The 21,885-nt window shown below is 33.1% G+C and overlaps 2 protein-coding genes and 1 long non-coding RNA gene across 4 annotated transcripts; 1 reads left to right on the top strand and 2 right to left on the bottom strand.

Moving 5' to 3' along the window:
* Positions 1-1,025: 1,025 nt before the first annotated feature.
* Positions 1,026-4,551, bottom strand: LOC145008168 (PHD finger-containing protein 1-like). 2 transcript variants are annotated; one of them, XM_078966789.1, is made up of 8 exons: positions 4,424-4,551; positions 3,492-3,577; positions 2,861-3,307; positions 2,436-2,633; positions 2,127-2,348; positions 1,900-2,024; positions 1,610-1,802; positions 1,026-1,275 (listed from the first exon to the last, which is right to left on the bottom strand). In XM_078966789.1, the coding sequence occupies exons 1-8, from the start codon at positions 4,448-4,450 to the stop codon at positions 1,272-1,274; spliced, it is 1,302 nt and encodes a 433-aa protein (XP_078822915.1). In that variant the 5' UTR covers positions 4,451-4,551; the 3' UTR covers positions 1,026-1,271. The 2 variants fall into 2 exon arrangements, with proteins under 2 accessions (XP_078822915.1, XP_078822916.1); XM_078966790.1 differs by lacking the exon at positions 3,492-3,577 and having other exon boundaries at positions 4,424-4,528.
* Positions 4,552-13,410: 8,859 nt separating this feature from the next.
* LOC145008405 (uncharacterized) lies at positions 13,411-13,869 on the top strand. The gene is made up of 3 exons (XR_013663396.1): positions 13,411-13,475; positions 13,581-13,763; positions 13,852-13,869. It is a non-coding gene; the product is annotated as an uncharacterized LOC145008405 (long non-coding RNA).
* Positions 13,870-16,427: 2,558 nt separating this feature from the next.
* LOC145010260 (uncharacterized) lies at positions 16,428-19,990 on the bottom strand. Its single transcript, XM_078968824.1, has 4 exons — positions 19,958-19,990; positions 19,244-19,883; positions 19,054-19,160; positions 16,428-16,811 (listed from the first exon to the last, which is right to left on the bottom strand). The coding sequence occupies exons 2-4, from the start codon at positions 19,803-19,805 to the stop codon at positions 16,428-16,430; spliced, it is 1,053 nt and encodes a 350-aa protein (XP_078824950.1). The 5' UTR covers positions 19,806-19,883; positions 19,958-19,990.
* Positions 19,991-21,885: the final 1,895 nt, after the last annotated feature.

The following is a 21,885-nucleotide window of genomic DNA, read 5'->3' on the forward strand; positions in this document are numbered from 1 at the left end:
ATCTATCAAACACCTTTTGTCTGACCGAGTCAACAAAAATGTCTGACCTGACTCAGTCAGATGCCATATCAAACAGGGCCTTCTTCTAACAAATCTTGCTACCCAATTACAATTAAATGTATATATGTAATCCTTCTACCCAATTACAATTAAATGTATATATGTTATATTAAACTATTAAAATATCATTAAATTAGCATTAAATGACACATATGTCGGTATTCAATTCAGTAGGAGGATTTGTAGGAAGAAATAGTAATTTAAAAAATTAACCGAAAGCCTACAGCTTTTAGTTTAAAAGCTATATGAGAAGGCTTTTGAATTCTTTTTGCCAAACACATCTTAATGATAAATCGCTTATGTCGGGTGCAATATTACATCTCTCTCATAATCTTAGTAATATAGTGACAGATTCAACTTATAGTTGTATTTTTCAACTCTAACATGTGCATAAATAAAATTTTAAAATTGTTCAAACAAATTTTATTCCTAAGAATATACGAAGCAGTCAAAATTGATTGGTCACCTTCATGAATCCATTCTCTCGTATTTAATATTACTATCCCAATATAAATTGATTACAAAAGGATGGTTCAAAGCCATAATAATGAATAAAAGGGAATGTAACTGCAAAACAAATCATAGAATAGAGGATAAACGTCGCAAATTAGTATCCTGAATCTAACGTTCACATCAAATATACGCAAAATATTTAGATAAAATGATGCAAACGTGAGAAATATGGAAAACTAATGATACAAGTGTAAGGAGAGAATAACGTTGATGGAAGGGTGAATGAAAACTTAGTTTGGTGAATGAAATTAATGGTATCAAAAACTGAAATATATCCAACTAAAAATAAGTGATTTGCCAATTCATTTTTAAACTTTTTAATACTTATCAAATGAATTTTTTACCATTACAGATTTCTCCATTTTTGCACCTGCTATAACATCCATCTACAGTCTTTTATCACACTTTTTGTGTCTAGAGCCAACACTGTTAGCCTTTTATCGTTAAATGCATTTGTTAAAATCATTTAGAGTGAATTATTTCTAGTTATATCAATTGAACAGTTGTAGAAGACTAATCACTTTACAAACACACATCCAAACACCCCATTTGCCTAACAGATACTTTAAAAACTCAATATTTGGATAAATACAAAACATCCATCCTAAAATACTTTCTCAACAATATCTCAAAATGGAACTTATCTCCATCTTTAAAATGATACTGTTTCATCGAAATTGATGATGCCTCCATGTGTGTCACCTGAAACACGACTCAGTATCTTCAGTTCCAACAATTTTTTTCATTCATGCAAGAAATAGCAATGTACTTTCATTTATTTGTGTTTTATAGCATCTAAGTTTGTTTCATTTCTTTGTATTTAATGATTCTACTTTTTACTTTTTTTTTTAAAATGGATAACAATTATAGCAGTGAAAATCGTTGTACATTTGGATCACAGTTTTATAAATGAATAGATTTTTAAAATGCAATGTTGCAAAAGAAAAAAGTACATTGTTTGTCCTTGTATTTGTACCTTTTTATATTATATGTAAATTCAATGGAGCAAATGTAGTAGAAGAATTAAAAAATATACCTGTAATTACACAAAGGACTTTGAGGACTCTGAGAATCAAAACTTTTCACTTTTGTGAGGATTTCTTTTCCACCTGTCACTTTGTGTGGAAAATTTTCTGACATAACAGGGTTCTTCTCACTATTGTTTGATCCTTCAAGATCATTCTTTTTCCTTCTAAAAACTCCCCATAGATAGTTCTTCCCTTGGAATCCTGCAAATCCAATCGAATCATTTTTTAGTCAATCGAATGGAATCTCAAATTCCAATTCCGATGGAATCCACAAACCAAATTTAAAAACAAAACTCACTCCAGAAAGGTCGAGGCAAAACTCTAGAAGTAAATATCAATAAATCTGCATTTTTGGCAGGGGCTGTCATTGCAAGCTCTTCATCTATCATATCACTCACCAAGTCCTCATAATCCCGTTCATTTCTAGGGTCAAATTTGGAATATAATCACAATAAACAAATCAAACATGAGAAAAATACAACTTGTGAAAGATTAAAAGATATTAAAACAAAAAATTGACATTACTTTGTGTCTCCTGGAAAGAAGTAGAGAGCAATATTTTCATCAGAAGGTTGAGACTCCAAGAAGCTTTTTGGCCATAAAACAGTCTTTGGATGCATTTCTAGAGAAAGCAAAGAGGGAAGCACATTTGCCTCTTGACACACCTTGAAACAAGCTTTATTTGATAAATGACCAACAAACCCTTCGAATTGATTATAATCTGTTTGAGTAATATCAAAGCTTCCCCTGCAATTTTTCATACAAAAGTAAATGACAGGTGGCAAAGTCGGGCAGGTCGGTCGGGCAGCCGGGCAGGATAACGGAATGCATTACCTCCATACTGGTTCCTGGACTGGTTGTGCAGGTTGATAAGGGATGTATTCTACATTATTTTCAACACCTGTTGATTGAGTAACATCACCACTAGTTTTGTCTGTTCTTATTTCTTGTTCATTATGCATCTGGTTTGCTGTTTCAGCCTGGAGATCATCGGGTGTTTGATTCGTGGGATGATTTTCGAAGGAATGGAATCTGTCAAAGGAATTGGAATCCAGAGAAGTTAGAATCATAATGTGTCACGCGTTTAGATGGGAGTTGTTAATTTACAATCAAATATCTTTTGGTTATTGTAAATATATGTAAAAAAACAAGGGTATTTTGGTCATTTAAGAAAAAAGGAAGAATGGAATTGAATTCCTTCTACCCTGGAATGGAATCACGTATTCCAATTCCATCGGAACCAAGAATTAGAAACTAACTTTTCAGGACTGGTCTCTGGTTCTTGAATGCCCGTTTTATTCTTTAAATTTACATCTGTAGAACTGGAATCACAGCAAGAATGCTCGTTGGAATTGGAATCCATCATCTTTTGAGTTTTATTCTCATTGCTTTTCGCATCCGATAAACTTTCATCTCTTTTCCTTTTATCGTCTCTTTTCAATGGAGCCTCTAAAGCAAGAATACACTTTTTCAACCGAAATTCTTTTAGGGAATTTGATGGTGAAACAGCAACTTTCCTTTTCTTTTTTGGTTTTTTCTTTTGTTTCTTTGTTTTTACTTGTGGTGCAATTGCAGCATTCTGTTTATCAGATCTTGAAGGGTTGAATTTATGTGAAGTGAAAGGATTTGAAAGTGGTTGTTGGCAATCTTCACAAAGCCATTCGACAAATTCATCGAATGATTTCGGTATTACTTTTAGACAATACCTGAATAACAAAAGGAGATTGTTAGATTATAAATTTGTGGTTTATTAGAGTTAGGTAACATACTTTTTTGAAGCTGAGTTAAATAGCAATGGACTTCAATATTTTTTCATTAATAATACTTTTGTAATTTATTCATGGTAGAAGAATAGATAGGCAAAATGGAAAGAATGGTGTTGTAGTGTACCTGTGAATAACAAACTTCAAACACTTGACACAATAAACATAAGCATTGGTAAGTCCTTTGTCTCCACATGTTTGACAAATCAAAACCTACAGAAATAAAATTTAAAAAAAGAAATTGTATCATAATTGGTAAACATTATTACACGACAATAGCCCGATTATAGATATAATATACTATTGACCATTGTTATTGAGGTAAAAGGGTACCATGGTTCTTTAAAACAACCGCAATATAAAATAAGTGCATAGATGTATTTGTTACAGGTGAGTACTTTTTTCAATGATAAAAATGAGGAGGGCATTTGCGTCTTTTACACAGACAAAAGAAAGATTGATAGTGAGTGTTTGTCAAACATTGTTCCAACTTTTTGGTGGAACAAAATGCATGCCAAATTCAGTACAATTTATTTTGTTCAATCTTGTATTGTGTAACGAACAAAGCTTAGGGAAATAGGGAATTCATCTTTTTTAACAAAATATCAGTGAAATTTCATCAATTTAACACAGATGACTTTCCTATATGTATTAAATATTGAAGAAGAAAATTATGTCTCCGACTACGAATTCTAGAATACCCACATCATGTTAGCAAAACCGATGTCAAAATCAAGTCCAATTACCAAAAATTTCAAAACCCATAACAACTCCAAATACGAAAAATAACCCCTTCGATCGTCAAATCTTAAGCATAGCCGTTTCTTTAAAGGAGTGGGTAGAAATTGCGGGCGATAGAGGAGAGAGGGATTAGGGTAAATTATCGCAATGCTGTACTACGTCAAGCTTCAAACGAAAAACCATACAAAGTCGAGGGGTTTTGCTATAATTCACAATCATAATTATAAGCAATCAACAAGAATAAAGAATTCTATCAGATTATCAATTTTGATTTGAAGAATTAGAATTAACGAATAACTGGAGTAAAATACTACAAACCTCATCAGAAGAAGTCTTGGATTCCATTAATGGATGAAGAAAAACCCTAGAGTAGCGAGTAAGAAAATTATTAACTGGAGATCAACATGCGCGCTTCAACAAGCCAAGAGATCATAACACCATATATATTAACCAGGTTTTTGGTTAATTTCACTTGGAAATGTAAGTTACTAAAATTACAAGTTTCGTCCCTCTATATGTAAACGGAAACTTTCCTTCGTGTGAAAATAGTTCGTTTGGTTAACAGGTAACTTGTGGTTCAAGGGTTAAGACTTAACGGTTTGACTTTTGATCATACACTTTTGCCTTTTGGTTCATGGATTAACAATCAAGTCAATGTTGGGGACCTGTTTCACATAATAATGTTTTTTTTAATATTCAAATTATAATTTTATTTTTAAATCATTTTCAATTCCAATGTAAAGTTTTACGCATTTTTTTACGACTATTTTATAAATGTTTAACTATGATATCTATATATTGTATTTAAAATATTAAGCTGATGATTATATATGTTTCAAAATTCGAAAGCATAAAATAAACTTATTTCTGAACTTATAAGTTATATTATATTAAAATAAATATAATTAATATTTGAAAAAGGGCTCTCAAAATCAAATATAATTAATATTTGAAAAAAGAGAAAATTTACAAAAATAGCCATTTACACTAATGATATTACAAAAATAACCAAAAAAAATCAAAATTACAAAAATAGCCACTAATTTCGCAGATGAGAATGTCCCATCTGCGAAATGGGCTTCTCATCTGCGAAAGTACAAGTGTCTAAAGCACAACTGTGCTTTAGGTACTTGTACTTTCGCAGATGAGAAGGCCCATCTGCGAAATGAACCCTCATCTGCGAAATGCCCTCGATTTTCACTATAAAAACGTTTTTTTTTTCCCTTCATTTTTCACCCTTCTCTACACAAAAACTCTCTCTAACTTTGGGTTTATCTCGGAATTTTGGCTAGTTTTTGAAGAAATTGGAAGATTATGTCAACAATCCCGCAAATATGGTTAGATTTTAACTCTTTTAATGTTAACAATCTCTTTATTTTATCATTTGTTGTATTATTTAGTGTTAAAAAAGGGTAATTTTGTTGTGTTTGATAGTTTTAATATTTTTTTAGTATACTTGAAGTTTAAATGCAAGTAGAAATAAGTAGAGACTGCGTAGATAATGTTTACAATTTGTTATTTTTGTTGTTGTATAACCTGAAATCTTGTATATTCTAATCGTATAGTTGTTTATATAAAGTGTAAAATAATCGTTTGTATATATATTTGTCGTATAAGTATAACATTTGTATAAGTTGAAAATTTGTTGTATATATATTGTTAGAAATTGTTTGTGTTTGTCGTATAAGTAAAACATTTGTATAAGTTGAAAATTTGTTGTATATATATTGTTAGAAATTGTTTGTGTTTGTCGTATAAGTAAAACATTCTTATAAGTTGAAAATTTGTTGTATATATATTGTTAGAAATTGTTTGTATTTGTCGTGTAAGTTGAAAATTTGTATAAAGTTGTCGTATAACTTGCAAAACTGTTAGTTTGTTTGTCGTTTTATTTTTAATTTTTTTTTTGTTTATATGGTTATAAAATGTTAGTTTTAATTAGAAAGATAAAAATTGTTTATTGTTATAAAATATGATCAAATAACAAGATAAATTATAGAATAAAGAAAGACATGAGAGTAGAGAGAACTTTTATTCCAATACTTGTGAAGAAATTATCAAGTGCCTAATACATATGGCTCACTATTTATACTATCCAAATAAGATAAAAGATGAGCTATAATATGAATGCACATTATGATGGTGTATTATTACATTCATAAAACACATTGAAATGGTTGTTACTAATGCTAAATAATGATGGAGAGTTATGGGAGAAATGGAGAATCCAATGGTCATTCACAAACTAATATTTCATAACACTCCCCCTTGAATGACGATTGTATCATGCCTCGTTAAAACCTTAATAGGTAAAACCTCATGGGAAAAACCATTTATTAAGGAAAAAGAGTACATGATTAATAATAGATATTTGGAACAATTGCCTCGTTAAAAACCTTGCTAAGAAAACCCAGTGGGAAAAACATAGCTAAGGAAAAGAGTACAATGTGTTTCCAACTCCCCCTGATCATCACATCACTTGATTTCCTTAAAGCGTCGCATTCCAATATTTCGTACCATGTTTTCAAATTTGGATGTAGGGAGCGCTTTAGTGAACAAATCTGCCAAGTTGTTACTTGATTGAATTTTCTGGATGTTGATGCCACGCTCTTTTTGAAGATCATGAGTAAAAAAAACTTTGGTAATATATGTTTGGTTTTGTCTCCTTTGATAAACCCTTCATTGAATTGGGCTATACAAGCCGCATTATCTTCATATAGTATGGTTGGAACGTCCTTGTTAGAAGTTAGACCACAACTCTCACGAATGTGATGAGTTAAATTTCTTAACCAAATACATTCACGGCTTGCCTCATGAATTGCTATAATCTCTGCATGGTTAGAAGAAGAAGCAACTAAAGTTTGTTTAACAGAACGCCAAGAGATTGCGGTACCTCCACAAGTGAATAAATAACCTGTTTGGGATCGAGCTTTGTGTGGATCAGACAAATATCCAGCATCTGCATAACCAATTAACTCCGCATTTGATGAATTTGAATAATATAAGCCCATATCCATTGTACCTCGAAGATATCGAAGAATATGTTTGAATCCATTCCAATGTCTTCTTGTTGGGCAAGAACTATATCTTGCTAATAAATTTACAGCAAAAGATATATCAGGTCTCGTATTATTAGCAAGATACATCAGTGCACCAATAGCACTAAGATATGGTACTTCGGGACCAAGAAGTTTTTCATGTTTTTCACAAGGCCGAAACTGATCCTTTTTGGCATCTAAATGCCTTACTACCATCGGGGTACTCAATGGATGTGAGTTATCCATATAAAACTTTTTAAGCACCTTTTCTAGATAACTAGATTGATGTACAAAAACTCCATTTTTGGTGTGCTCAATTTGAAGACCCAAACAAAATTTCATTTTACCAAGATCTTTCATTTCAAAATTTTCTTTCAAACAAGAAGTGTCATTTTCCAATTCTCCAGGAGTTCCAATTATGTTCAAATCATCTACGTAAACAACAATTATCACAAATTCTGATCCGGATCTTTTTATGAATACACATGGGCTTAATGGATCATTTTTATAGCCCTCTTTTAAAAGAAATGTACTTAAACAATTGAACCACATCCGGCTAGATTGTTTCAATCCATACAAAGATTTATTTAATTTTACCGAATATACTTCACGAGAATTAGGAGTTTGTGCTTCTGGCACCTTAAACCCTTCTGGGATTTTCATATAAATATCATTCTCAAGTGAACCATATAAATAGGCGGTAACTACATCCATCAGACGCATCTCCAATTTTTAATGTGTTGCCAGACTTATTAGATAACGGAATGTAATTGCATCAACCATAGGAGAGTATGTTTCTTCATAAACAATTTCGGGTCTTTGGGTAAAACCTTGTGCAACAAGTATTGCTTTATATCTCACAACTTCATTTTTCTCGTTTCTTTTGCGCACAAATACCCATCCGCGTCCCACTGTTCTTACTCTGTTTGGTGTACGGACTACAAGTCCAAAAACTTTTCGTTGAGTAATAGAATTAAGCTCTTTATTTATATCATCTTTCCATTTTGGCCAATATTTTCTATTCATACATTACTCAAGAGATTTAGGTTCAAGATCCTCATTTTCTTTATAATCGCGCACGGAACATGATATGAAAAATTATCGTCGACGTCTATCTTATTTCGGTTCCATCTTATTCCTGTCATGACATAATTTATTGAGATCTCTTCATTTTCATAATTTTTAGGTACCTCAATTTCTTTTGTTATGTCATTGGGCTCTTCTGGAGCTTCATTACTCTTTTCAAAAGAGTATGTTTTCTCTTTTGGACCATCAATTATATTTGCTCCCTTTCGTTTTCGAGGATTTTTATCTTTGGAACCGGTTGGTCTTCCACGCTTCAGGCGTGCCTTTGATTCATTTGTAGTTGTATTTTTTCCTTCTGGAATATCAATTCTAACTGGAGCATTTACAGCTGGTAAATGAGACTTTGTTACTCTCTTAGGGTCAGTAAATGCATCTGGCAATTGATTTGCTATATTTTGTAAATGAATTATCTTTTTCACTTCAAGTTCACATTGACTTGAACGAGGATCTAACACTGAAAGTGATAATTCATTCCAAGAGATTTTATTCTCCATCTTCTTTATTTCTCCCCCTAATGTTGGAAAAATTGATTCATCAAAATGACAATCGTCAAATCTAGCTGTAAATAAATCTCCAGTTGATGGTTCTAAATATTTTACTATAGATGAAGATTCGTATCCAACATAAATTCCCATTCTTCTTTGAGGACCCATTTTCGTGCGGTGAGGTGGAGAAATGGGTACATAAATTGCACATCCGAACGTCCTTAGATGGGAAATATTTGGTACATGGCCGCAAACCAGTTGAATAGGGGAGAACTTATGATAACTAGTTGGCCTGATGCGTATAAGTGATGCCGCATGTAAAATTGCATGTCCCCATGTCGATGTAGGAAGTTTAGAATGCATTAGTAATGGTCTTGCAATTAATTGAAGGCGTTTGATTAACGACTCAGCTAAACCATTTTGTGTATGAACATATGCAACAGGATGTTCAATAGTTATCCCAATCGACATGCAATAGTCATTAAAAGCTTGTGATGTAAATTCCCCAGCATTATCAAGTCGAATTTTCTTAATTGGGTAATCGGGAAAATGTGCCCTTAGGCGGATTATTTGTGCTAGTAATCTTGCGAAAGCGAGATTACGGCTAGATAATAAGCACACATGTGACCATCTAGTTGACGCGTCAATTAAGACCATAAAATATCTAAATGGTCCACATGGTGGATGAATTGGTCCACATATATCCCCTTGAATTCTTTCTAAAAAACTAGGACTTTCATACCCAACTTTATTCAATGATGGACGGGAAATTAATTTTCCTTGAGAACATGCAACACAAGACAATTCATTAGCTTGAAAAATCTTCTGGTTTTTCAAGGAATGTCCACTTGAACTTTCAATTATTTTGCGCATCATAACTGATCCGGGATGGCCCAACCGGTCATGCCAAACTTTGTAGATGTTATCATACCTTTTATTTTCAATAGCATGAGATTCAATCATTCTAATATTTGTATAATACAATCCGGAGGACAATACGGGTAATTTTTCCAAAAGACTTTTCTTACCCGATATCATTTTCGTAATATTGAGATACTCTTCATCACCATCATTGGTTGTTTCAACATGATATCCGTTGGACCGAATATCCTTAAAACTTAATAAATTTCTTGGTGATTTTGATGAAAATAATGCATCTCCAATTATAATTATTGTCCCTTGTGGTAATATGATATTCGCTCTTCCGGAGCCTTCAATCATTTTTGCACTACCCGTTATTGTATTAACATTTGCTTCTCCAATTGATAAGTAAGCAAAATATTTTTTATTATTAAAAATGCTATGTGTTGTTGCACTATCTGCAAGACATATATCTTCCTCATTTCTTTTGCGAATATCTATATTTCTTTTCAATAAATAAATAAAATACAAGAAATATTCGACTTAGAGAAATAAAGTCATATTTTATTAATTTGGGAAGATTGTGACGTCATCATTTCTCATGAAACGAATATGACATAAAAACATAATAAATATCATGAAACAAAACTTTACATTATGCTGATCAATCACCATCCATATCACCACTTGTCCCTTCGGGGTAGACAAGAAAATCGACAACATCCAAATGTGTCATTTCTGGTTGATCTTGATGGATATCACTTTGAATAAAATTTGTTTCGATATTTTTCTTTATATTTTAGAGAATCTTGATAAAGATCAACAAAATGCTTTGGTAAGCGGCATGTACAAGACTAATGATCGGTCATTCCACATTAGTGATAAACATTTTCAACTTTTTTTTCCTTGACCACTTTTATCATTAGGATGTGGATTTTTGCTATTTTCCAACTTCTGGTGGTTACTTGTAATATTGTTATTTTTATGATGATTATGATAACCTCCACGACCTCGGTTAGACCCATGACTATTATGATTATATGATGTTGCATTCACTTCAGGGAATGCACTAGAACCGGTCACGATTAATTGGTGATTTTTCATCAATAACTCATTGTCTTGTTTAGACACAAGTAGACATGAGATTAATTCATATTTATTTTAAACTTTTCTCATGATATTGCTACTGCAGGAGCATGTTAGTACTATGAAAACTAGAGAAAGTTTTCTCTAGCATTGTTTTCCATAATGAAAATAGAAATCAAAATAAAGACTTGTAATGTAAGGAATTGTTAGTTAAGAAATTCCATAAAATAAGTTGTAAGCATTGTACATGTAAAATTATAAAAAATACATACCTGAAAATTACAAGAACAATAAGGAGTTAGAGCTCTATGGTAGAGTCGTGCTGATAACGTGTTATAAAATATGATCAAATAACAAGATAAATTATAGAATAAAGAAAGACATGAGAGTAGAGAGAACTGTTATTCCAATACTTGTGATGAATTCATATAGTGCCTAATACATATGGCTCACTATTTATACTATCCAAATAAGATAAAAGATGAGCTATAATATGAATGCACATTATGATGGTGTATTATTACATTCATAAAACACATTGAAATGGTTGTTACTAATGCTAAATAATGATGGAGAGTTATGGGAGAAATGGAGAATCCAATGGTCATTCACAAACTAATATTTCATAACATTTATATATTTGTCGTTTAACTTGAAAATTTGTTTAAGTTGAATATTTGTCGTTGATATATTTGTCGTTTAAGTTGAAAATATGTTTAATAAAATGTCTATATAATTATGTATGATATTGTTTTCTATCGTTAATATATTAGTTGTATAACTTGGAAAATTGTTTATATATGTGTATGTTATTGTTTTTTATCGGAAATATATATATATATTGGTAATTAAGAAATTGTATTTGCAGTTCGTAATCATATATTTAAAAAAAAAAAAAAAAATTTAGTTATCTAATTTGTTTTTGTGTTTTTTCTGCAGCATGATTTTAGTTTAATGAATACGAAAGTCTTTGCGAACTTAAAAGGCTGTGGCGGTAACATATGGGAAGTATTTGAAGTTTTAGATGATGCCCGACGTGCTATTTTCAGAGATACCGTCTTTGGTTATTTTATTGATGTCCCTCGTTTACAAGGGGACGCATTATTGTTTCATAAAATGTTCCTTCATCAGATCCGGTCGGACCCTGTTTTATATCCAGATGGAATAAAATGTTTATATTTTCGAGTAGGCAATACGAAAATGGTGTATGGACCGGAAGAGTTTTGTTTGATTACCGGCTTCAATTTTGAGGAGTATCCAAAAAACATTGGGAGAAAAGGGCCATAAAAATTAATAAGCAGTAAAAAAAGATGTTTACTGCGTGAACGGGTATTTCCAGCCCATACTAATAGTTCGGTGAAAATCGGCGACCTGAAAAGTTTAATTTTAAATCGAACATTCCTAGCACTTGACGATGTTGATGCAGTTAGAGTATGTTTGATATACATTTTGTGTGAAGGTTTAGAGTATGTTTGATATACATTTTGTGTGAAGGTTTTTTGGGTAAAGAAGTTAACGATCGGGTGCCACAAGATTGGTTTTATTTGGCTGAGAATTTGGATGTTTGGAATAGGTATATTTTGTTTACGTTAAAAATTCTATTTTATTAAAGTTATAATTTATATAATAATCAATTTTGTTTTTTTGTTTTGTTAGCTTCGCTTGGGGTAGCTATCTCTGGGATTTTACCTATGTTGACCTTGAGGATACATGGAATAAGATACATAATAATTTATCAGTTTCTGAGGGTGGTAAAACTTTAAAGTACTCCGTCTCAGGATTTACAGCTCCAATAAGGGTATAAAATTTTTCTTATATTTAAATTGTTTTATTGTTATGTTTTTTATTTTAATTTTAACTTTTATTACTGTAATTGTTGTAAAAAATTGTAGATATGGATATATGAGATGATTCCGGCTGTTCGTGCATGTGGATTTGCATCGAGAAAAAATAAAGACTTGCCTCGGATGAAACGATGGACCGGAGCAAAAAAATTGAAATGGGTTGACGTGAACAAGATTTGGTCAAAGATGCAGGTTTAAAATTAATTCGTTTATTATTAATAAAGTTGATTATTATACTTTTATATGCATTTTTAATATGTTTAATTTTTTAGGCGGGGGTACCACCAAGACAAAACATGCTACCGGGTGATGATGAGATGACATCTTTTTATTATATGTCATTTCAAGAGTATGTATATGGTGAATGGAAAGCAGTTCCATCCCCAGTACGGGACCATTTTAGGAGACAAGACGAATCTTTGTCTAGTATGTCGTCCAGTGGTCGCTCTCATGGTAGAGGTCGGGGCAGTGGGAAACACAAGCTAGATGAGGTGTTGAAACGGCTACATGCACTGGAGCAGCATGTGTTTATGAACCGACAACCTACATAGGTTTTTGTTGAAGAAGTGAATAATGACCAATTTTGGAGCGACATTTTTTATGATGGTAGGACAGAGTCACAAAGAAATTATGATGAACAGGTTAGTTACACGCTACACTATTTATTAAATTTTATTAACATATATGAATATCTGTGTTCATATTTTATATTTGAAAATATAGGTTGTACAAGATGAAATGATGAATAAAAACAATACAACTGAAAATGTTTTTGGTGATACTCAAGACGAGAAGGTTGTTATAGATGTTACATTTACGATTACAATAATTACTTTTTAATAAAATGTCTTTTTTTATTGAGTAAAAAGTTATATTTTTAATGTAGGTGTTGGAGCAGAGGAATGAGTATGCGGGGAACAAATTTGATGATGATGTGTTTGATGTAAATGATTATAGTGGAGTTAAAGAGGTTATTATAGTTACATTAATATAAATATTTTGTTTATTTAGATATTATTGCTTATTAAATTATGTGTATTTCGTTATTAAGTATAAAGTATTATTTTTAATGTAGGAGTGGGAGGAGAGGAATGACAATGCGGGGAACAAATTTGATGATGATGTGCCGGACGAAGACGAACTAATAATAACGGGAAATGTAGATTATTTTCATGATGATGATGATGACAAAGAAGTTACACCCGATAAACCGAGGAGTCGAAAACCATCACAATATTTGTGCCCTCCTTACACCGAGGTATTCGTTTTATTTATAAACCGATGATTTTATGTTTTTGTGAATTATATGAAAGATATAGATTTAAACATTTCAATATTGTTTTTAGTTGCACACGACACTGAAGCAAAAAAGAAGAACAAAAAAGAAGGTTGATATGAAATCAACAAGCCCCGTTCCTCCTCCAGTTTTTGGTGTTGCTCATGACTTCTCCATGTTGCGCTTGCAACCTTACGTAGCAGGCGGTGAGGATGTCATCCAAAATTATATATTGCATTCATATGATGTCCAACATCGTTTGTTTAATTTCGTGTTAGATAGAGATTTTTGGAGCTCATTGTTTGGGCATACACACGACGGCTGGTTGGAGTCAGCGGTAAATTAATTGTTAATTAATTCTTTTAAAAGTTAATTGTTTTTTAGTCAATAACAAAAGTATCATGTGTGCAGCATATAACCATTTGGTACCGACTTTTGATGGAGAGACGGTTTGAGAGCGACCGACATACAATAATGCCTCCAAATTTTTTTGTTTCTCATGCTTTGGAAGAAGGACAGGACTGGAGGGCGTTTATGACTGGTATTGCTACGTACCCCAACTTCATGGTTGCTTGGTGGGATGTTGATACGGTAAACTTAATAGTTTATATTGAAAATAATATCTTTTTTTGTTATGTTTTTGTATTGTGATGTAAATAAACATAATTTTATTTTCTGATCCTTATACAGGTCTTATTGCCGATTCATTCATCCCCTAATCATTGGCTATTTGTGGAACTACGATTAGCGTCAATGGAAGTGCATATTTATGACAGTCTTGGTAGAGGTGCTTATGAAAAATTCCAATCTGAAGGAATCTTTTCCAAATTTGAACGTCGGGTAGCAAATTATTTGGACGAGATTAAGTATTGGGCCCGGAGGAACATCCCAAGGATTCCATTGAATATGCAATTCATTTATGAAGAAAACATTCCCCAACAAAGTAGTCATTTGGGAGATTGCGGTGTTTTTCTTTGTATGTTTATGGAGCAATTGGTTTCAGGTCAAATAATACGTGTTCTTATTGACCCAAAGAACGCAGCTTTAGAGTTCCGTCTCCGGATGGCAAAAATTATTTGGGGGTCTTGTCTTGGTCCTATGTAGTTGGATTATATAAATGTATATACAAATTAATGTTGGATTTCATTATTAGTTTATTTTTACAGTTTACTCAACGGACGGCAAAAAATATAACGTTACGACAATTACAACAAATTAATGGCCTACTAATTACTTAACATTACATAGAACATAAGAACGACTACAACATTTGTTTTAACGTTACAAATACAACAATTTATTGACCTAACAACTTCAAAACCATAAAAACAATATTGAAAAGCTTATAACTTGTAAACAAGAACTGCCAAGAACAACACCCAACTACAAACCAACGCTATCTTTAACTTCTTATTTTCTGATTGAAAGAGCTTATTAGAGTTAGCTACTTTAGCTATTACCATAGAAGATTGGTCCTTCTCTTCATCAACCCAACTGATAAACCCGCATTTTGGTCCATGTTAAATTTAATATTCAAAGTAAGAAAATAAATTTTTGTGATGTAAACACGAGGGTTTAAATTTGAATGACGTTAACAACATGATACCAAATATGGGCAGGCGTAAAACAATCTTCCTGGGTTTTTAGATGTTCCCGAAATCCTAACGATACGTTCTCCTCCGCAATTGCAGTATGCCATTAGCCTAGTTTTTCTTATAAATAGGAGTTGCTTTCACTGATACAGTTTTCATACTGAGTGACACCATTTTATAGAAGAAATCATGTTACAGACAAATCTTTTTGACTATGAAATGAACTGGTTTGACTATGAATTCAAAAAGTTGAACTACGAAATCCAGACAAGTACATTCTGTAGTATTGTCTTGTCAGTTAGTGAAATTTGACTATGAAATGAACTGGTTTGACTATGAATTCAAAAAGTTGAACTATGAAATCCAGACAAGTACATTCTGTAGTATTGTCTTATCGGTCAGTGAAATTTGACTATGAAATGAACTGGTTTGACTATGAATTCAAAAAGTTGAACTACGAAATCCAGACTAGTACGTTCTGTAGTATTGTCATGTCGGTCAGTGAAATTTGACTATGAAATGAACTGGTTTGACTACGAATTTAAAAGGTTAAACTATGAATTGTCAACATTAGAGATACAATATTTTCTATTTATAATCTCATTTTATTGATATTGCATTTGTGTGATGATTGTAGAGCACTTTCATCGGTTTTGAAAATGAGTACTAACATCGGAAGAAGCTTTTCTCAACTACCAATTTTCTTGCATAACTTTCAACGAACAAATCCTAATACCTTCACAGCCATCAAGAAAACCAATACCAACCGCTTTCAATTCTGTTTTGTGGCTTTAGGTTGCGTGGTATAACATACTAATTTTATTGAGTTATATAATATTTCATGGTAATGTAATTTATGACTTATAATGTATTAGTTATTTAATTTATGTCGTATTATGTATTGGTTTTTGAGGAAACAACACATATTAAAAGAAATGGACTTTTATTAAATAGTGATGCCTACAGACATACAACAACAAGCAACTTAAATAACGAAAATCCATTACCATAACCAACATGCATATTAAAAATAAGGGACATTCTTTAAAACATTTCATGCATCTAAGTGGGTAAACTCGCTACCATCATATTCAAAACGGTATAGTTCCAAAACCACCTGCTGTAGAATGTCTTCATCCGTATTTGCATGTTCATTATCCAACTCGTTGTAAATACGTTGAAATTCTTTCACCTTCATTTTCAAATCCAGAAACTTGGCTTTGACATCTTTTCTTCTTCGATATTGACTACGCCCCATTAAATGGTGAAACAAATGACAGACACGAGACCAAAATGATCCAGCACGAACTTGTGGGGGACCCGGTGGAAAATCCTCCTCTATAGTTATAATCCAAGCTTGAACCAAAGTGACCTCCTCTGCGTTCCTCCATGTATGTGGTGAGTCCATAATTGCAGGGAGGGAAGTAATACGAAACAACTACAACGCATATTAAAATCTATTTATAATGACTCCTTCATTTCCTGCTGCAATGGCTTGTCAATTCAAGTAGCAATGTATTGTGTTGTCATTCGTCCGGGGATGACTTGTCAACTCAAACAGTGCTCTGTTATGTTATTAGTATAGTACACTGCATTCGTCAGTTAATTTTGACTATGAAATGCAGACATATTAGAAGATTGGACTGCGATTTTGTGTAGAAACTACTATAAATTGACCTTATGTTACACAAATACTTTATTAAATAAACCAATACAGCTGTTCAAATATTGTTTTTTATATTCCACTCTCTTAGTTTCAATCAAAATGAGTTCTATATCATGGAGCAATGAAGAGTTCTTGGTTCTTACACATGCTTATATTCATGTGTACGAGACAAGCAAGTTGAACGATCCAATGTTTTGGACCCGTTTAACCAATATTTTCAATGCTGAAAACCAAAGGGCTACAAGAAACGATCGTGACGAACTAGACATCTTAGCAAGATGGTATGAAATGAAAACCGAAGTTCTATTATTCAACGATCTTTATACCAAAATTGACGACACCCGTTTAAATGCTACTGAGGAGGTTATCTTGGAAGCTGCTAAGGAGGAATACAAGTCATTAAGTAACGGGTTGGAATTCCATGTTGAAGCCCCTTGGAGTATTTCAAGCCGTCTACTTGAAATACTTGAAATACTATTTATGCGAAACGTAACAATGTTCGTTATCGTGACTAAAAACCTTCCAAACCTCCTCATATTCGAAGTCTCTGCCGTCATGCTGACAGATGTAAAACTCTGTAACAACTTCCAAGAACTCTTCTTCGTCACGATAACGAACATTGTTATGTTTCGCATAACCACATGCTCAATTGAACCATGTCACTTCTTCCTTTACATCCGTCCACTTAGTAACAACATCTGATTTTTCTCTTTTCTGCCCTTCTCCCATCTCATGGTTAAACAAAGATGTGATGCGACTCCATTCATCACCAATTAGGCAATGCGGGGGAGCAAGTAAACATACACCATCCTTAACACTTAGCCAGCATCGTGTTAGAACTAACACCTCGTTTGTCGTCCATGGCCTTTCAGAATTGGAACCAGGTACTTCATTCGAAGAACTTGCTGCATTCGATTACATTTCTAATAATGGGAATTCGTTTCGTTTAGGTGATTCGGGTGTTTGGTTTTTAGATCTTAAACATCTATTTATATAAGTAAATAGACTATGAATTAATACTATGACTACGAAATGGTTATATTTGAACTACGATTTTCAGCTTTATGCAATGTTTTGTCATGTCAAACTGTAATTTATCTCTTGTCCCTTAAGGGCCCCACTGTTATGTGCAGGTTACTACAGTGACTTGTCATTACTGTCTATCTCTACAGGTTACTACAGTGTTTTGTCATGTCAAACTGTAATTTATCTCTAGTCATTTCAAAGTTGGACTTGTCATTACTGTCTAGTTTAATACAATATCGACTTTATTATGACTTCCTCACACAAAATCGAAATTTGCTCGTGCAACGAAGTAGATTGTTATTATTGTGATTCAGTAGACCCTTTTTTACACCACTGAAAAACGGCTTGTTGAGAAGGATGAGCAGTTGATACACATTATGGTAAGATTTAATAAAAATATGAAAGCATAGCAACGTCTTGTAAGATTTAATAAAAATATTACAATACATAATAAGTTAACAACTCGTCATTACTCTTCATTTCAAGGATGTTTTATATCAAAATCAGCGTTATAGGTTTGTGAGCAACTCGCTGAACCACCAATATTAAATGCCATTTCTGCAGTAGAAATTATGTGACGTGCTCCGCTACCAAACGCCCTTCCAGTACAATTATTTGTCGTGTGTCCAATTTGACCACATGTAGAACACTCTTTTATAATTGGACCCTCGCCTTGGGATGGAATGCGGTCTGTGTTTCTTGGCTTGCCTGGCTGACGTTTATCCATTATTGGTGGCTTAACAATCATCAAATCATCGGGGATCTCCCATTCGGATGGCTTTGGCAGAGGGTTTATTGATTCCTCATATGTTTTCCTCAGTGTTTCGGTAAAGTAAGCATTTAATGCATACCTCGAGCAGTCTTCGTAATTGTTCACTGTTAAACATCTTATGACATGACCACAAGGTATCCCATCAAGTTGCCAATGCCTACATGTACATGTCATATGTTTGAAATCAACAATCACATTTTGTGCCCCCTTTTTTACCTCGCATTTCGTATTTGAGATCATGCGAACATCCCATTTGCTAAAACTTTTCTTGTTCTCTTTTACAATTTCATCCGCCCAGGGGGTAAGAATTGTTGTTGCTTCCGCTAAAAAAAGAGCCAAAATGAAGAAGTTAAGATCAATAACATCAAAATTAATAAAACATTAATATTAAAAATTTACTTAATACCTGCAAAGTTACGTCTTTGAAACCACCATTGTTGCATTGTAGCACGAAAAAAATCGATCAACATAAGTATTGGCACCTTACGTGCGTGTCTAGATAATGCATTTATAGACTCCGCACTGTTGGACGACATAAGATTGTATCGGTTCCCTTTAAAATGTGCTCTGGACCAAGTTTCTGGATTTATACTTTTCAAATACTCCCATACTGGTTCTTTTGTCTTTTTCATAACATCCATGGCGGCATCAAAAGCATCAACTGTGTACGCCCTACACGCCTCCCAAAAAATTCCTTTAACCGTCTTACTCTTTCCGAATCTAGAGACTATGTTGAAATACAAATGGACACCACATATTCCATGATGAGCGTGAGGAAAAATGTTGGCAACGGATGTTGCTATAGATGGAGACCTATCAGATATAATTGTAAGCTCCTGCATATTTCCTATGCAATCACGTAGTTTTTGAAAAAACCATGTCCAAGAATCGGTACACTCATTTTTGCATATACCATATGCAACCGGTAATATTTGGTTTTGTCCATCCTTAGTAACTGCAAGTAACATGGTACCTTTGAACTCGCCCTTTAGGTGAGCTCCATCTACTACTAGGGTCGGTTTACAAAAATTGACAAAAGCGCGTACCTACCATACATTGTATATCTATTCAAATACACCAAAATAAAAATTAAAAATTAATATAATATGATAATACTAACCGAGCAACCGAGTGCGACGTACAAAAACTCAAAGTGATCATCAACATATGTTTTAATATGTGTGACAATACCCGGATTATGTTTGGCCAAGTTGTGACAATACGCCGGAAGTTTGGTAAAAGAATCCTCTTTCGAACCCCTTAACGACAACAATGCATATTGCTTCGCACGCCATGCATGATGGTATGAGATATTGATATTCAATTGAGCATTCATATCATTAACAATTTCTTTTCCCCGATAAACTCTACTATAGTCTTCAGCCAAAACATCAGCAACATATTCACCCAAAACATATTTGTTTGCTTGTCGATGATTAGGTTGCAACAATGTTGAAGAACATGTGTGTACATCAACAAATTTATTCACTTGGAAAAGACCATCAGAATTTTTAATTGCTTTTGCTCTTAGTAACCAAGAACAATTTTTCGAAACATACACAACTTCATACCTTGATTTGGTGGATCTACTTGTCCTCATCTGGAAACCTTCTCGAAGACATTTTTTACCAATACACCGCTTTAAAAGTTCTTTGTTCTTAAATATACTCTCACATTGAATCTTTTGAAGATTCATGTCTACCATCTGTGTTGGGATATCTTCATTAATATCAACTGGCCATGCTGGTACAGGGGGCATACCGTGAAAAAGGTTATCGGGAAACTTAGCTTTAACTTCATCACCCAACTCATCTCTATCGGAATTGCTTTGTAGCTCGCTTATATCTAAACATACATCACCAACATCAACATAATGCCCGTAAACATGATTTTTTTCATTTTTTTGACTTGAATTTTTTTTCTTTTTTGTTTTATCTACCACACGCCTATTCATAAGTTTAACTTCTTGTTCGGCAACATCATCACAACGACCACCCACATGATTAAGATATGCACCAACATCATCATCACCAACATACTTGTAATTCTCAGGTTCCACATAGTGAATAGGTGAATAACTAACATTAAAATTTTCAGCAACACTGTGAAACTGAGGTACACTAGGAGTATTGAAAGTACCTATCGGATCGTTGCTCCCTTTATAACTGCATAAATTACCAACAAGCTGGTTTCCAATTTCACCACCCCCATTAACCTCCTCAACTTCATCAACCACCACAAACACTTTCACAGCCCTTCCTCCACTACATTTGATTACGTTTATCAACATTCTAACATCCATGTCTTCAACTATAGCTATATAATAATTTAATTCAGGATGGTGGAAACGAAGACTAATTCTATATTTGTCTAACAAACCAATTTTGCTTCTTACCAAAGATACAAAATCACTATAACTAATATACTCAGAAAATATCAAAGCAAGTTCCGAAATACCTCCCCGTGGACATATGTATTCCAGATTAGTTCCATTAACTTGCCATCTCCCACCGGTTACAAGACAAACAATATATTCAATCATTTTTTGAGCAAATTGTAGAGAGAGTTCCTAAACAACTAACAACCAAAATGATATTTTTTCTACAAAACTATTTATATAGCAACCTGATTTCGTAGTCAAAACAAACCATTTCATAGTCAACCTAAAAAAAAATTACAAAAATAACAACGATTTTGCAGATACAGTCAGAGGATTTCGCAGATGGACCTATTCCATCTGCGAAATTACCCCTATATATACAGCAAAAAATTTAAAAAAAAAACCACCTGCGAAAGTACAAGCACCTAAAGCACAGTTATGCTTTAGGCACTTGTACTTTCGCAGATGAGAAGCCCATTTCGCAGATGGGACCTTCTCATCTGCGAAATGGGTGGCCATTTTTGTAATTTCGATTTTTTTTAGCTATTTTTGCAATGTCATTAGTGCAAATGGCTATTATTGTAAATTTCTCTTGAAAAAAATACACCAATAATAAAAATAATTAAAAAAGTCGATCATAAACATAAATATAACCAAAAATTCAATTG

Source organism: Lactuca saligna, chromosome 8 (assembly GCF_052625555.1).
Source record: "Lactuca saligna cultivar CGN05327 chromosome 8, ASM5262555v1, whole genome shotgun sequence".
NCBI lineage: Eukaryota > Viridiplantae > Streptophyta > Magnoliopsida > Asterales > Asteraceae > Lactuca > Lactuca saligna.